The sequence below is a fragment of the Salmo salar genome, chromosome ssa06 (assembly GCF_905237065.1).
Source record: "Salmo salar chromosome ssa06, Ssal_v3.1, whole genome shotgun sequence".
NCBI classification, from domain to species: Eukaryota; Metazoa; Chordata; class Actinopteri; order Salmoniformes; family Salmonidae; genus Salmo; species Salmo salar.
The window spans coordinates 60,638,813-60,656,108 of NC_059447.1; the positions used below are offsets into that span (position 1 = coordinate 60,638,813).

The following is a 17,296-nucleotide window of genomic DNA, read 5'->3' on the forward strand; positions in this document are numbered from 1 at the left end:
GGTCTATTCCTGAGCGAGGCAATGCCATTTCCACAGGAGGCTGTGTGATCCATACATCCCTATATAAAGAGTAGCACCACAAATCACAGGGAGGAAGGAGCCAGATAAATCTGTAAAACAAGCCCAGGCACAGATTACCTAACTTTGGCAAGAGCAAAATGTCAAGGAGGCATCTTCTTTTCTTAAAATCTTTTATTCATCTCACATGTGATGGATTACTATCAGGGCTAAGTACTACTGTATGAGGTGCAGGGGGAACGAGTGTAGACTCACACTGTGCACTGTTGGGACTTTCACTTAGCAATCTTACCTCAGACAACCAAGTTCCAAGCAAGTAGTTGGTGCCTTATCTTACGGAGCATATTGATGTGGTAGGATATTAACCACTGCAGAATGGTAGGATATTAACCACCGCAGAATGGTAGGATATTAACCACCGCAGAATGGTAGGATATTAACCACCGCAGAATGGTGGGATATTAACCACCGCAGAATGGTGGGATATTAACCACCGCAGAATGGTGGGATATTAACCACCGCAGAATGGTGGGATATTAACCACTGCAGAATGGTAAGATATTAACCACTGCAGAATGGTAGGTGTGAAGAGGATCATATACACTAGAATGGAAAGTCTCTATATTCCTGTGATCTTTAATTGTATTGAAATTGCAGCCGGTGCAGTCTGAGGAAGACCGAGTGGGAGAGAGCCGGGAGGGGGGGAGAAGAGTGAGAAATGGCCAGGTACTAGAGTTTAAAAAAAAAAGCCACACATTTGTCCAATTTCCTCGTTTTAAAATTCAAATTGCAGAGCCTGTAAGGAAGCTGATAAGCAGTCTAAAGGAGTAGTCAACACACACCCTAAGATATAGAACAGGTGGAGTATATGTAATGATGGCAAGGGAAAAAAATATCATTAAGGATTAATGCAGAGTAATGGTTTATTAGGAAGGTCTAGGTAGTAAGGTTTTAGCATACTTGTGTTTTAAACACAGCTGTTCAACTGGTTCAGTAAAAAGGCTAGTAAATGGGAGAATCCATTGTGAGAATTGACTATATAAAATGTAAAGTATGGCTGAGGAGAATTCATTCAGTAATACACTATTCTGGCAACTGGTGTATGACGCACATGTTTGCACAATATCATGGAGGTATTTTTCTTTTCCATGTTGTCATTCATTACTTTATGATTCAAATGGAAAGCGACATTGTGTTCATCACATCCGGAGTAATGCAAAGGATCATGTTTTTTGCCTCAACGTAATGAGCAAAAGATGGGTGGCTGGATTACAAAAATCTACCAGAACCGAGCAAAAAAAAAAAAGAGAAGGAATTTACATTTAAATAACATTTCCCTCTCACATACAGATAATGTGAGCAACTTCATGTTTGTTGAAAGGATCTGTAGTCCCACTGACGCTTCACTGTGCATTCTGCAGAAGAAGCCTGGGCTAACTGTTGAACAAACATTAATCACCATCTCCTTTATCTGCTCTGCCCGGCCCAGCCTCCACAACACCGCCAATCGTTCTGCTGTTAGGGAGGCCTCGGCACGCCGCGGGGTGCGCCACAGAGCCAAAGCCATCCCTTGCATTTCATTACTACCGCCTATTTAAAAGGCTTTAGCCTGGGAAGATGAGATAGTCGGGAAGGCTGCCGCAGGGCATTCCGGAAAATTGCTCAGAGTTATATATTTGTGGACGGCCACTCGTTGGTGGAATGACTTATTTCACAAGAATGAGTGATAACTCGCGGACATGCTATGTCAGGGAGAAAGAATAGATCTGCCTTGTAGTTTAACTATTCAAAAAGAGGCTTAGGAAGAGTCTGTATAACCTATAATACAATTATTATATTGGCTGAGATATGAAAATATGTACGTGGCGAAAGTATAAGTAATAAAACAATACTTTCTTATTGTTGGAAGACATATTTTCATTGAAATGTTAAATGTTTTTCTCTTGCAACCTGTTCAATACCAAACAATTGTCTCATGAACTGCTATTCACTAGCTCCTTTTGTGTGAATTGTTTGGTACAGCATGTGAATAACATGGCATATTATGCTTTCAACAAAAGCACAAAAGCCTTCAATAGTGTATTGTTACTTTAAGGCAACGCACAAGGACAAACCCTATTTTCAATGAATTGCTTTCATTTAACTTACTGATCTATGTTTTAAATGAATGCTGGGACCATACTGAGGCCACAGTTTATTTTACAGATGAGCCCTGAATAACCCAGTAAAACTGCAGGAGATTTGACCGTTATTCTGTTACCAACCTTTGCATCTGTACAGTTTTGCCAGTAAATGCGTTTGTCTAATTTTCAGTGGAAATTGTTAAAAGTAGTTATTGTGCATAGAGTTGTATGGTTTGTTAACCACTTACACTTGTGGAAATTGGCCTATATGGATAGGCCCAAATGTAAATGTTTCTAACAGAACTATAAAAAGCATGTGTTAGTGCTAAGCGATTAGTGCTTTTTGAGGTCGGTTCAGTTATTAAAAGGTAATCACAGTTTTCGGTTTTGATTTATATAAATGCTGTAACACAGAATAAAACAAAAGTCCCATGATGGTAGTGACTGCTCATTACTGCATCCTTTGCCTCTTCCGCAGTGGGCATAAAAGAGAGACCAGACAAGTAGATGCGCAATGGATTATGGTCATTGTAGTTAATTACCACATTTTATGCATTAAACTAAGAATATTGGCCTGTAGGAAACTACAACTACATCGCACAGTTCAAACTGGATCAGATTTATCTCTGGAGAAACTGTGCAATGTGCGCATTGACCTCACAGAAAAAGGAAAAAAAAACGAAATGGCAGTCAAATAATTGAACCGACATAGATAAATTAGTTGTCAAAAAAATGAAAAATAACCCACATTTATGTTAATCGCTCAGCACTATGCATGAACATGGTAGCAATTGAAAGACAACACTGGAGATTCAGGCCAAAGGTGAGGACAAAAACAAGACTGAATCCAAACATTACACTGATTTTTCTGTGCGTTTTTACATTTACTGTACTTTTAAAAGGATTTGTAAATAATCTGAAAATACTCTAACATAAGAATATGAATTAACATTTGCGTAGGTGCAAGATGATAAAAAAAGAACCATTACACAGGTCTGAGTGAGAGGTCTAACTGATGTCTAAGTGACCACAAACACACCTCTCTAAACAGTGTACAGTTCCTAAGTAATATCAATGCACTTTTATGACTAAAGGAAAGAGCCTTCTACTATAAAGTGTTTTTTTTTTTAACACAGCCCTGCATCCCCACCATCATACAATCGCTGTTGTTGTTTACGCAATCCAGAAATGTTCCATTATAAATCGCCACCAGGGTCAGGTGGGCATTATTTGAACGTTTATTCTATTGCCAACATGGCTAGCTAAGTTATAAAATACAATCTTACAGTGTCAGGCTTTCAAAAGGCACTTTAGACAAACAGATTGCTATTTTGGTGCGCATAGAATGGAGTCATGAGTGCATTCAAGTGCGAGTTCTGCAGCTTCGTTGCTTCACAATAGGACAAACACAGGCTTATTCTGTTCAGGACAACCCATCCATGTAACTGTGGCTCAAACATAGTGATCATAAACGTTGATAGTGTAAATTACATTAAGTTTTCAATTATGGAAATGTTTGGACTCACGGGTGTGTGGTTTGCTTGTACGACTTCAAAGCGGTATTTATTATAATACTCGACATTTCATCTGTCAGAATACATCGACTCCTCTCGATTTACAGCGTTTCCCTCCACTCAGACAACAGCAAATGTGTAAACGTTGCCCAATTAGCAGGAGGGATGGGAGGATCTTATTGTCGTGCGCGGTGCTCAAGTTTTTAACGGCTGTCAGTCAAAACCCATACAGCGCTGTCAAATGGAGAACCTGAGCTCTGACATCATTGATGGCATGTTACTCTACAGCCACTGCATTGCAATTTAGGCACGTATCAATGACAATCTGCCATTTAACCCATAATAACAACAATATATGCCATTGAGCAGGTGCTTTAATCCAAAGTGACTTAGTCGTGTGCATACATTTTAAGTATGGGTAGTCCCAGGAATCAAACCCACTATCTATTAGTAGCAAGGACCATGCTCTACCAACTGAGCTACAAAGGACTGTACAGTATACAGGGGCTGTGAGTGGAAAGAGATACACTTTGAAAGCAATGGTTTTTGTTTGACATCATTTTTAATTGGGCAATTCCTTTCGGAACAGGGAAGGTCATGTGTTGACCGTGGCCTGCAGTCGAGGAGGTCTCTTCTCTGGACAGAAATCATTGAGGGGGCACACACTTTCATTTAACTAGGCAAGTCAATTAAGAACAAATTCTTATTTTCAATAACAGCCTAGGAATGGGTTAAATGCCTTGTTCAGGGGCAGAACGACAGATTTTGTACCTTGTCAGCTCGGGGTTTCGATCTTGCAACCTTTCGGTTACAAGTCCAACGCTCAAACCACTAGGCTACGCTACCCTCTAAAGAGGGCTACAGGTAAAGGCCTTTGTTGGAATTAATTAATTGAATGTAGCCCTGCTCTCTGGGTAAAAACAATCATTGGGAGGGAGAGTCACGACAGGTCAAAAGACAGAGAGCAAAGCTGACATTCTGTCAAATAGACATATCTCCCACTGGGCTTCTAGCCTGACTAACTCAATACTATATAGACTTTTTTTGTTCAGCTCAGTCCCCATGTTCTTTCAGATGTTGCATTATTTACCATTATCAATATGCACTATAATGGAGTTAGTCCTTCAATGTCGTCTAAACGGCTGCTGGCCAGCTCTCAAAGACCGAGCAAAGTGTCTCCTTATTCCCCTGTGTTTTCCTCCCTGCACTTTGTTTATAATGAGAGTTCTCTGATTTACTGAAGCATTGCACACCATCGGGCTCAGCCCACATTCTGACCAAATGGACGTGCTGCCCCTACTGGTGCTTAGGAGGACACCTTCCACTGGCTCCTACACTCATTAGTTCCATTTTTAAGACCCATCGGCCTCAGTGACCCACTCTTCTGCTGTGTGGCACGGAATCATATAGGGCCAACTATGGAAAGACGCAGCTTTCGATTCACGTAGTAGCATACAGAGTAGAATACACTATCTTCAATGGATGGGGGGAAAAAGGGTAATAGATCCCAGAGGTCGAGTGAGGAGTTGAAGAAAAGAGAATGAAATGGAGAAAAAGTTTGCTTGGGGTTCTCAGCAAAAAGAGTTTAATAAAAGTGACACATTCAATTACTGGGCTGTGTGACTGGAGGGTAAATAACACGTGACCCACAGATTGTAACAATCTCACTCACTTATAGAGGCAAAAAGAAATGAACTAGATTTTCATTCATTCAGAACATTGCCCCTAAGATAGAGCGTGGTCAAGTCAAATAATGTTTTTTAATGCCCTGCACTATTACAGTTAATTATTTCTCGAGTCGGCAGAAATTGTGTCATGACACATTAAATCGATCTTAATTGATATGAATTGTTCCCCCTCCTAATCCCTTTTGCAATGCACGGTGTGGAATGAGACAGGACAAATTGCTTTGCTTTGTAAATATCCTCATTTATCATGATGAAATAAAAGCCAGCCTCCTTCCTATTGTAGAGTAAGCCTTCCTGTGTTTGCATCATTACTGAGAAGCACTGAGCAGCCACACAATTAATAATAATCCACATAAAGTCAAAATGGTTTGTGAGGCAGCGGTAAAAAACACAACAAATACCAAACAATCCCTTCCAGTCACAAGGCAGGATTTCTCAGAGGCGCTCGTGATTAAAAATGGAGCAAACAAACAAACGAGAGGATTTATAGAGAGAAGATTCCCCAGCAGCGTTGCCTTAATTGAGAACACTGGCCAGGGGACTTGGTAGAGATAGGCTTGAGAGGAAGAGCGGTGCCTGGGAGCAGAAAACATTACCATCCACCAACACTGCTCTGACAGTGAGTCCTATTGACAAAAAGCTGGACTTGTTTTTGTGCCAGGCCTTGGTTATGTATGGTATGAAATATTAGCTGTAACATGAGAGGAACAACACAGAAGGTAAACTCGATATACCACCCATGCCAAACAGGGTGCATTTAAATAATACATCAGAGTCCATGCTTCAGCAGTCCTGTGTGGATTGTCACTGTCTGGAACACCATTCCTTATGATTCATCTTCATCCCGCGCAGCTTCCGATTTCTCTGACTCCCACGAAAGAGTAATGCCAGGCCTAGCGCGGGAGACGCTCTGGAAGCGCCTGAGGTAACGAAAGTAATATACCAACTCCATGTCCCCCGCCATTCACTGCTTGACAGTCATTTATGTTATCAACCATTCAAACTCATTTGGCAGTGGAATGCATTTCTGCTCCCCCCTTGAATCCATCAAAATATGATATTCCAGTAGGGAGTCATACTAATAGATGCTGTGCTCCAACACGTGCTTTATTTAGAGCAGGGGTTCCCAAACTTTTTCATTGAAGCCTCCCCATGCCACATCGATTTCTATGGGCACAAGCACTGTTCATGACACAAACTGTTCACACCCCTCTTGTTGGCTGAGAGAATGTTTTGCAGGTTTAAAGCTTACTTCCTGCAATTCTACAGATTTTGTCATTGGGTACAGAGAAAGTTTTGCCGTTTTTTTTAAAGCACATTTTCTCGCAATTCTATACATTTTTGCCATGTCTAATGTGTATTCATGTGATATTTGAGTGACTCGAAGATTACTACAAAAAATCTATGGGCTAAAAATGCTAGCTAAAAAACATTAGCTGACATGGGCTAGTTGCTCGGGACATTTTTGACAAGTTTATAAAATGGCTCTCGAAGTTATGCAACGACTGACATCACAAGAGGAAAACTGATGATGCACTACCCAATTTCGTAATGTCACCTTGTGCATTCTACTATTACAACTTTCAAGAGTAAGTTGAAGCCGGACTGCGTTCCCTACGGGGCCTATGGGCAGTTTGGGAACCACTGCTCTAGAGGACGATCTGTGACTGCTACCAGGACTACTGATATAACGACTACTGCTACTAGTACTAGTGTAGTACAACAGCTAACATTTTTGATCATTCCACACGCAGTGGGTCTCACTCTTTCTCTCCCTCGCATTCTGATAGTGTGCATTTATTCTCAAAATCTCCGCTTTTCGTGCCTTTCAGTACTTATGGGGTATTTTTGGAGGATAATACTGTTTTGAAAGTTCCCCCTGACCCATGGACAACCCCACCACAACTGGTGTCAGTCTCACTACAGGCAAAGTCATGGGCAACAGATTAGCAAATGTCACAGGAATTCATCCTTGAAGAAACACTAGTCCCTCTGAGGTAGGTCAGTAGTAGCATGTACAGTTGTGTGTGTGTGTGTGTGTGTGTGTGTGTGTGGTTATTTTCAAACGTGTCAAGTGGAGAGTACAGACTGAGTACCCAAATCAATAGTATTAATCCCAGTGTACTAGGATGTTAATAACATCAATGGGGGCCATAATCACCATGATCGTTTACCACTTTCCTATGCAGGAGGAAGAAACACTCATCCTGTATGGGGGGGAAAAACAAATCTCTAGTGCTTTAAGGGTCTTTGAAATGAACGCAGAACTCAAAGAATTAGACCCTTAAATAATATTTCTGGCTGCAGGGCCCAATCAAAATCAATATGTAAGACTGAGCATTGATCATGTGTGGAAAGTCAATGTGCATATGAGAGTGGATGGGTGGAGACCTGTGTGTTTGCACCTGAGAGGAAATAGTCCTCACTGCATCACTAAACACGCCCGTTGTGTTTTGGGAGGTTTGTCTTGAGACTCCTAATCGCCGGTCCCTTCGGCGTTCAGCAAATAGATGGCGACAATTAGTGATAGCATACACCAAATCAAACACCTTGGCAACACGTTAGCGAAAAAGTGGGGGGGAAAATCCGGACCGAATGCATTCCTTTCAGTACCACAGGACAGGTTGAACTGTTGACCTTGGCTCTAAATAGGTTGTTATTGGATCGACTGTTCATCTAAAGGGCTGCCGGTGATTTCATTGAAATTGCCTCAATAAAAGGCCTGCCACTGCAAATGTCAGCTCAGAGAGGTCATTCAGTAGTAATCGGTACACCTTTTTCTGTGTAATCAGCAATGTGATGGTCAGCCGCTCGTGGTTCTCTATTACCTTTATTAATTGGAATGGTGTCTTGCCACGAGTGCGACGTCCTGACTCTCACACTGACTGAGGTCCTTGGAGAAAACACTGACTGAGTGGTACTGAAACATCTCCCTGATAGATAGGCCTCTGTTCTGTTTGTCAGTCAAAGAAAACCTGACACTCCATTACTGGACAGTGGTTACATCAGCCTCAGCTCAACCTAGACACGGGATTCTTCCCAAATGACACCCTATTCCCTTTTTAGTGCAATTACCTTTGAACAGGGCCCATAGGACTATAATAGGTTGCCATTTGGGACACAGATATGGCTACTTTTGCTCCATCCCAATGCTCTTCAACATTTAAGGGTGATATTACTAAAGCCCATGCAGGACTACTCTGTCTGGAGGAGCGAGGCTAAAGAATATGGCTGAGGACCAAGTGCAGTGCTAGCTAGTTCTGCAGAGTTAATTGCTTTTTGAACTGGCTTCAAGAGCTTATCCTAGCCTGTGATGCTCTGAAAGCACAACATGTTCAGACATGTAGAACTATTAAAACCAATCAGGTCGGTTACAGATGGCAAAAGGCGTTTGTAGCGCGACTTGAGGTGCTCGTAGAAATGCACAGGCGAATCAAAGCCGTACGGCGCACTAAGAGCATTAATTTTCTCTGCCTGTCTGTCATGCAGGAAACTGTTCTACTGCAAGTGTCAGCTTAACAACTCTACTACTTCCTCTCCAGTCAATACGGTGTTTCCTGTTTGAATTTAAAAGGCGACAACATTTCAACACTCTCCGGTAAAACCCCTACTGGGCATTAGGAACCGAGTGGTCTGTTCATTTCATTATACACAATCTAATTTCCAGCTGAGGAGTTTTTTGAGCAGGCAGTGGTATGGAAAACACTTTAGGTTCTTGGAGCATAGAGTGCAGAGGACTGCTGAGTCTATCCTTTCAATAAGAAACCGGTCCAAATGAAGCCTCTGCTCATTCTACCAGACATGGGACACACATTGAGTAATGATGATGATGAGCTACATCCTATATTTGAAATCTCCAGTTGAATGTAGCCTTTAATGATGTTTTACTCATCAATTCTGCTTGTAGGAGGTGTTGCTTGGCTAGCTGAAGAGAGGTCTTGATGAGACCAACGGTCCTCCATGTTGTCTCACTATCGTGTGGGTGAGTGGTTTGTCTCGACGGTGATGAAAGAAAACCCTTCCCGTGGGAAAGCAGACCTGCTCTGTCTACCTTTCACTATATTTTCTCTCCTCTCTATCCCTCAGTCCCAGTCTGCTGTCTGCTGGTTGGTAACCAGTCCAATAGGGCTCAGGTGGCAGACAGTGCGCGGCCTGCCTGGCTATTCCAGCAGCACCGTGTCATGTGCTTCCCTCAGGAAATCTGAGGCACTTACACAATAGTACAGTTCTTCCACAATCGTGCCACACCTATTCACACACACATACATCCAACTTAAAAGGCAACAGCGAAGAAGATTGTTTCCAATGCTTTCTTTTCTTTTCTTGGCAGTGTTTATGGCAGGAAATGGGGGACTTAAGGCGAGCCTACGTGGTCTGAAGCGGTCGGGGGAAATTAAGCACAGCTGGGAACCATGGTGGTGTATGACATCTGTTTAATGTGCTGGGACAGACGACAGTGACAACATGGTAGGAATGCCACCACCGTAATATAAACCAGACACTAATGGACCCACCCATTTTCCCAGTACAACAATAATATTACACAAAATGGTGGGGAAAGAGAAATATATGGAACGTGAATTCTATGCAGCAATAAATGGTGGCAGTAACATGCACCAGCAATTATTAGCTTTCATTCCCCGGCCTTCGAATCGTTTATTTCTTTGTTATTTAACAGTGAAGCATGGGGAAATGATCAATACGTTATTTTGCTGAAATGGCATGACATTTGTAAGAAATAAATTACATAGGGAGCATGCTAAAAAATATATAAATACAAATACAAACGCAAACTCTCTGGAGAGAGGCGCCCTGAGGATTTTCATAATGCGTTTGCTACCCTGCAAATCAGGAACGTGACATTGACTAGTCTGCGAGCCACCCCGCCTCTCTGCTACCCAGGAGCCCTTGTCCTAATAGTAATGTACTGCTAGTGAAAATAACCTGAAGTTCACAGGAAAAAGGTTAAACCGTGTGAGAGGAAGTTGATTTTGTTTGTGTAGGAGAACACGTACATAAGAAATCTCTGAGCACTGTTTGCCATTCTTGGCCTGCACTTTCTCATGGCACCCGTTCCCGGATGGAGAGGAAGATGCTCAGATGCTTAATATTAGCGTTTTAGATACAAAGCAAGGATGCCATAAAATTCTTACTGAAGACAAACTAATAATCTCAAAAGGAATCTAGGGGAAGTGTAGTCTAGTATAAAAGTGTCTGTCATACATACAGGGTATACAAAAAAAATTCAAAGATTTGAATTTAGGCTGCCTCTTTAAGCCCAGTTATCAAAATGTGTCTGCTGAGAACATAGACATATCACAACTTCTATTTACACAGATGCCTGGTGCCTACATCTGTCAAATTACTTCCTAATCACCAAGGATTCCTTTTGCTGTGGATGTCAGGGTCTGAACACCAAAATATGAAACTGGAAAAACATCCGTATGCATTTTGCTAGGTGGGAGCGTGCAGTGAGATGTAGGACAAACTAAGGAAGAGGAAGATATTGATATATACGCTTCCTGTATTGCCACAAACATATAATGCGTTCCTGCCAATTCCATGGGCAGCACATAATTCAATGATATGATTGGCTGTGATGGATGAAAGCAGCGACATAGAGTAGGCATCTCCTCCCGAGCAGACTACAGGGCTGTACCTGGACTATGTCCCCTGGAAAACCTCACTCCACAACCTGACAGTAGCCAAGAGGAAACACAAAACTACAGAGAGTCCCCACTCTGAATGTCAATCTGGGAATACAGCTGGTCTATTCACATCTGAGGGTGAGGCATGGGAATAGATGGATAGTGTCTCAGGCTGATGGAAAGGCAATGCCCAGAGTAATGAAACACTGCATACATTCCGCATTATTCTTAATAACCACTTTCCATCTTCAGATTCCTTCTCCGTACACAAACGCTCCACTACGTGCTCCCCCATATAACTTCTGTATATAGTCCCCGCCTTGTTGATATGCTGTTTAATGCAGATGCCATGGCAACCCAGGACTGTGTATCACGCCGCCCGACAGAAATGAATGAGAATTCCTTCCTCAGGTTTGTCATCCATGGACCCCAGGGTAAATACTGGCAAGGTTCGTTCTGAAAAGCATGCTAGTTTATTTCCTTACAAACACCCCCTACATCTGAAAGGAACTCGTAGTGAGTGACGGCCATGACACTACCTCTACCAGGAACCTTGTTTATTTTCCCTGGCTTTTCCAATTATGTTTTCTAAGAGCGCCCAAGGCAATTATCTGTATGCAAATATCACAGAGCAGTGGAACGCGGAGAGAGGCAACAGGGAGCAAAAAAATTGAAAATTAAAAACAACGGAGAGAAAAGGAAGGAAGGATGGAGATGGAGACTTACCGGCACACTTGGTCCTGGTGATGAGAGGTGGTCCAGACTGGCCGGTGCCCCCCTCCCCTGGTCTGGTGAGCAGCACACGGATCTCGTACTCTGTGTCTGGGTCCAGGTGCCACAGCTTGTAGTTAGGGGAGTTGACAGCATGGGTCTCTATCCAGCTCCCTGATGTCATGCGATACTCCACCTCCTTCAGAATGATAGGGCCGTCCCCAAATATGGAGTTGGCATTGAGCTGGATCAGAAGGTAGGTGGGCCCAACACCCAGCAGCTGAGGGGGTGCAATAGGCCGCGGGGGTTCTGGAGGAGACAGGCGGGAAACAGAGAATATGGTTTAGCACAGCATACTTCAAGGCATTTCTATTAGGGACATTATCTATTTTTGGCAAAAGCTTCCAGTGTCTGTGTGTTTTTATTGCAGACGACATAGTATCTATTCAATCAGAAGTATCCAACTAAAAGGTCTGGATAACACATTTTTTTATGACTCATTTGGACTCTCTTTTCCAAATCGATAATCAATCTAATGAGATTTGTGTCATCGTCACACACCCAATGAATTCAACAGCAAGAAGTTCAAGTTAGAATGGGTCCGAGGGCACCAAACTCTCAGACCGACCAGATGGTTCCACTTCCAGTCAGTCTGGAATCTCTGCTTCTAGCTCCTAAGCAACTTTGCAGTATTTCGTTTTTTTGTGTGTCATTTCTTACAAGCATTTCGCTACACCCACAATAACATCTGCTAAATATGTGTATGTGACCAATAACATTTGATTTGATAAGGAGACATAAGGACAGAGCGTTGTTTAACGCACTCAGATGAAGCTGGTCTCCGGCTCGGCACATAATGCAGGCCTCTGCTTTTCCCTCTTCTCTCTCTTTTCTCCCAGGCCAGATGGCTGTCGGCCGACTCATTTGTTGAAGCTAATTCAACAGCAGTGGCAATACTCAGAGATCACATTAAGTCCAATCTGATAGTCACTGTACTGGTGCTAACCCATCCTGCCCATATCATCTTCGTGAACACACGTTACCATCACAAAGTCGGCTATTCAACATTCTGCTTGCGGTACATTTTATTCATGTCCACCTGTTTACCTTCCACTTAATCATCTGTTTGATCAAAAAGTGTGGTAGATGTACACTGAGTGTACCAAAAATTAGGAACACCTTTTTAATATTGAGCTGCGCTCCCCACAGCATGACGCTGCCACTACCATGCTTCAATGTAGGGATGGTGTCAGGTTTCCTCCAGACATGTCGCTTGGCATTCAGCCTATAGAGTTCAATCTTGGTTTCATCAGACCAGAGAATCTTGTTTCTCATGTTCTGAGAGTCCTTTAGGTTCCTTTTGGCAAACTCCAAGCTGTCTGTCATGTGCCTTTTACTGAGGAGTGGCTTCCGTCTGGCAACTACCATAAAGGCCTGATTGGTGGAGTGCTGCAGAGATGGTTGTCCTTCCGAAAGGTTCTCCCATCTCCACAGTGGAACTCTGTCTGGGACAGCCAGCTCTAGGAAGTCAGGGTGGTTCCAAACTTCTTCCATTTAAAAATGATGGAGACCACTGTGTTCTTGGGGACCTTCAATGATGCAGACATTTTTGGTAACCTTCCCCAGATCTGTGCCTTGACACAATCCTGTCTCAGAGCTCTACGGACAATTCCTTCAACCTCATGGCTTGGTTTTTGCTCTGACATGCACTGTCAACTGTGGGACCTTATATAATATAGACAGGTGTGTGCCTTTCCAAATCATGTCCAATCAATTGAATTTACCACAGGTGGACTCCAATCAAGTTATAGAAACATCTCAAGGATGATCAATAGAAACAGGATGCACCTGAGCTCAATTTCGAGTGTCTTAGCAAAGGGTCTGAATACTTATTTACATAAGGTATCTGTTTATTTTAATACATTTGCAAACATTTAAAAAAAAAAGTTTTTTCTTTGTCATTATGGGGTATTGTGTGTAGATTGAGGGGAAACAATTATGTAACAAAAATGTGGAAAAAGTCAAGGGGTTTGAATACTTTCCGAATGCACTGTATATTAATCCGTCTGTCTGCATATTTCAAGACATGGCATATGAGGGTGAAGTGCGATACCTGATGAGTTGGACAATACTTTTCACATCAATCATCTTGAAAAAATGTAGACTTAAAAACCGGAAATCAACCAATCCTCCATCGATAACACAATGGAAAGGTAAAATGTTGAAAGTACGTGGGCGACAAAATGAGAGAAACAAAATGGTGCCGTTTGAGGCCATGTGGCAGAGAGTGATGCGAGCGCTGGAGATGGGGGTGTGAGCAGGTGTGACGTCGTTGATGTTTGTGTGCATTTGTATGCTGTCGTTTGCATGTGTATGTTTTGTATTGTTTAAAAAATATATACAGTACCAGTTAAAAGGTTGGACACCTTCTCATTCAAGGGTTTTTCTTTTTTTTTACTATTTTCTACATTGTTGAATAACAGTGAAGACATCAAAACAACACATATGGAATCATGTAGTAACCAAAAAAGTGCTAAACAAATCAAAATATATTTTAGATTCTTCAAAGTAGCCACCCTTTGCGTTGATGACAGCTTTGCACACTCTTGGCATTCTCTCAACCAGCTTCACCTGGAATGCTTTTCCAACAATCTTGAAGGAGTTCCCACATATGCTGAGCACTTGTTGGCTGCTTTTCCTTCACTCTGCGGTCCAACTCATCCCAAACCATCTCAATTGGGTTGAGGTCGGGTGATTGTGGAGGCCAGGTCATCTGATGCAGTACTCCATCACTCTCCTTCTGGGTCAAATAACCCTTACACAGCCTGGAGGTGTGTTGGGTTATTGTCCTGTTGAAAAACAAATGATAGTCCCACTAAGCGCAAACCAGATGGGATGGAGTATCGCTGCAGAATGCTGTTGTAGCCATACTGGTTAAGTGTGCCTTGATTTATAAATAAATAATTTACAGTGTCACCAGCAAAACACCCCCACACCATCACTCCTCCTTCTCCATGCTTCAGGGTGGGAACCACACATGCAGAGATAATCCATTCACCTACTCTGCGTCTCACAAATACATATCGGTTGGAACCAAAAATCTTAAATTTGGACTCAAAGGACAGATTTTCACCGGTCTAATGTCCATTGCTCGTGTTTCTTGGCCCAAGCAAGTCTCTTTATCTTATTGGTGTCCTTTAGTTGTGGTTTCTTTGCAGAAATTTGACCATGAATGCCTGATTCACACAGTCTCCTTTGAATAGTTGATGTTGAAATGTGACTGTTACTTGAACTCTGAAGCATTTATTTGGGTTGCAATCTGAGGTGCAGTTAACTTTAATGAACGTATCCTCTGCAGCAGATGTAAGTCTAAGTCTTCCTTTCCTGTGGAGGTCCTCATGAGAGCCAGTTTCATCATAGCGCTTGATGGTTTTTGCGACTGCACTTGAAGAAACTTTAAAGTTCTTGAAATTTTGCGCTTTGACTGACCTTCATGTCTTAAAGTTATGATGGACTGTCGTTTCTCTTAGCTTATTTGAGCTGGTCTTGCCATAATATGGACTTGGTCTTTTACCAAATAGGGCTATCTTCAGTATACCACCCCTACCTTGTCACAACACAACTGATTGGCTCAAAAGCATTAAGAAAGAAAGAAATTCCACAAATTAACTTTTAACAAGGCACACCTGTTAATTGAAATGCATTCTAGATGACTACCTCATGAAGCTGGTTGAGAGAATGCAATGTAGAAAATAGTAAAAAATAAAGTAAAACCCTGGAATGAGTAGGTGTCCAAACTTTTGAATGGTACTGTATATAGAATATAAATATTTTGATATATTCTCCTTTATTATTTTCCTCTAACCCTACCACCCCTCCCCTAGTTGGAGTAAACTAATGAACAATAACGCTTAGGCTTTTACTTCCAGCTTATACATACTATATACATTTTACAATAGTTATCTTTTGTTCGTTTTTAGTCCAAGCCTTAAGCTACCCTCAACCCCTCCCATTGACCTCTGAAGACCATCGAGTTTTGATTTGTATTTGCCATATTTTTCAAGTGTGCTGTGAAGTTTCACAAAGGTTCTGAACCTTTCTATTATCATAGTTTCAACAGATTGTAAATTAAAGAAACATTTTTGCTAAGAGTATTATTATATTATTCATCGATTGACTATGACTTTTTAAATCACCCAGCAGTGCTATTTCCAGAGTTAGCTCCAGTTACATCTTGCAATTCTTCAGCCATTTCTGAACAAGCTACATATGGACAGTAACAAAACAGATGATCTAATGCTGGCCCATGTTGACTCCAACGCTTCCCACAATTGTGTCAAATTTGTTGGTTGTCCTTTGGGTTGCGGACCATTCTTGATTCACCCAGGAAACTGTTGAGCACGAAAAACCAAGCAGCGTTGCAGTTCTGGACACAAGCCTCTGAATAGCACGCATACACATTCCATGTCTTAAAAATCCTTCTTTAACCCGTCTCCTCCCCTTCATCTACACTGATTGAAGTGGATTTAACAAGTGACATCAATAAGGAATCATAGCTTTTACCTGGAATCACCTGGTCAGTCTATGTAATGGAAAGAGTTTGTATACTCAGCGTATAAATAGCACTTACACTGAGTCATAAACATGGAATCCAGTGCTTTGATTCAGACTGAAATGTGGATACAATTTGGCTCGTAGGGCCCCCATCTGACGTGACCCATGCTTTTGTCTGTTGAACCTAACAATTATCTACAAAAAGGACCTGTTTAGTGTTTAGCCCTGCAGGGCATACAAATATACATTGTGTTCATGAGACAAATTGTTATTTGCTTGAATTAAGCCCCAACAGAAGACCATAAATTAGAAAGTAATTGTTTAGCTCTTTTGCATTATTAATACCCAGGTGGACGTAGCTCTATAACAAGCTAGTGAATCGTGTACGGTGGTGATGGTGGATAACGTCCCAGAAGTGCTCGCTTTGTGGAACACACAATACCTGAACCCAGGACACTCCCCCTGTAGAGAGTTCCCAGGAGTTTTTAATTGTGTTTGCTTCCTGGTTTTCTAAACCAATTAATCTCTCTCTGTCTCATTAGTTGTGCATGAGATGCGTGCTGCAAAAATGATTGGGCTGCTCTGAAAAATCTAATTTCTCATAATTCAATAAGATAAAAGCATTTGAAACGGACACAACTACTGTGGCCTACCATACTAGTGCCAGAAAGCATATACGAAAAGCAGAAAGCATATATGAAAATGCATGTGACGTGTATATTTTTACTTTTCCCTTAAAACCTGTTGGGGATAGGGGGCAGTATTTGCATTGCCGGATAAAAAACGTACCCGATTTAATCTGGTTACTACTCCTGCCCAGTAACTAGAATATGCATATAATTGTTTGATTTGGATAGAAAACACCCTAAAGTTTCTAAAACTGTTTGAATGGTGTCTGTGAGTATAACAGAACTCATTTGGCAGGCCAAAACCTGAGAAGATTCCAAACAGGAAGCGCTCTCTCTGACCATTTCATGGCCTTCTTGATCATCTCTAACCAAAACAGGGGATCTCTGGCATAACATGACATTTTCTAACGC

At 41.9% G+C, this 17,296-nt stretch overlaps 1 protein-coding gene across 18 annotated transcripts in view; it reads right to left on the reverse strand.

Moving 5' to 3' along the window:
* The window catches only part of ptprk (protein tyrosine phosphatase receptor type K), a 156,410-nt gene that overhangs the window by 50,811 nt on the left and 88,303 nt on the right, over positions 1-17,296 (reverse strand). For all 18 annotated transcript variants that reach the window (XM_045720782.1, XM_045720781.1, XM_014205051.2 and 15 more), the window contains one exon: positions 11,718-12,011. In XM_045720782.1, coding sequence (XP_045576738.1) covers positions 11,718-12,011 — 294 coding nt within the window. The remainder of the gene's footprint in view (positions 1-11,717; positions 12,012-17,296) is intronic.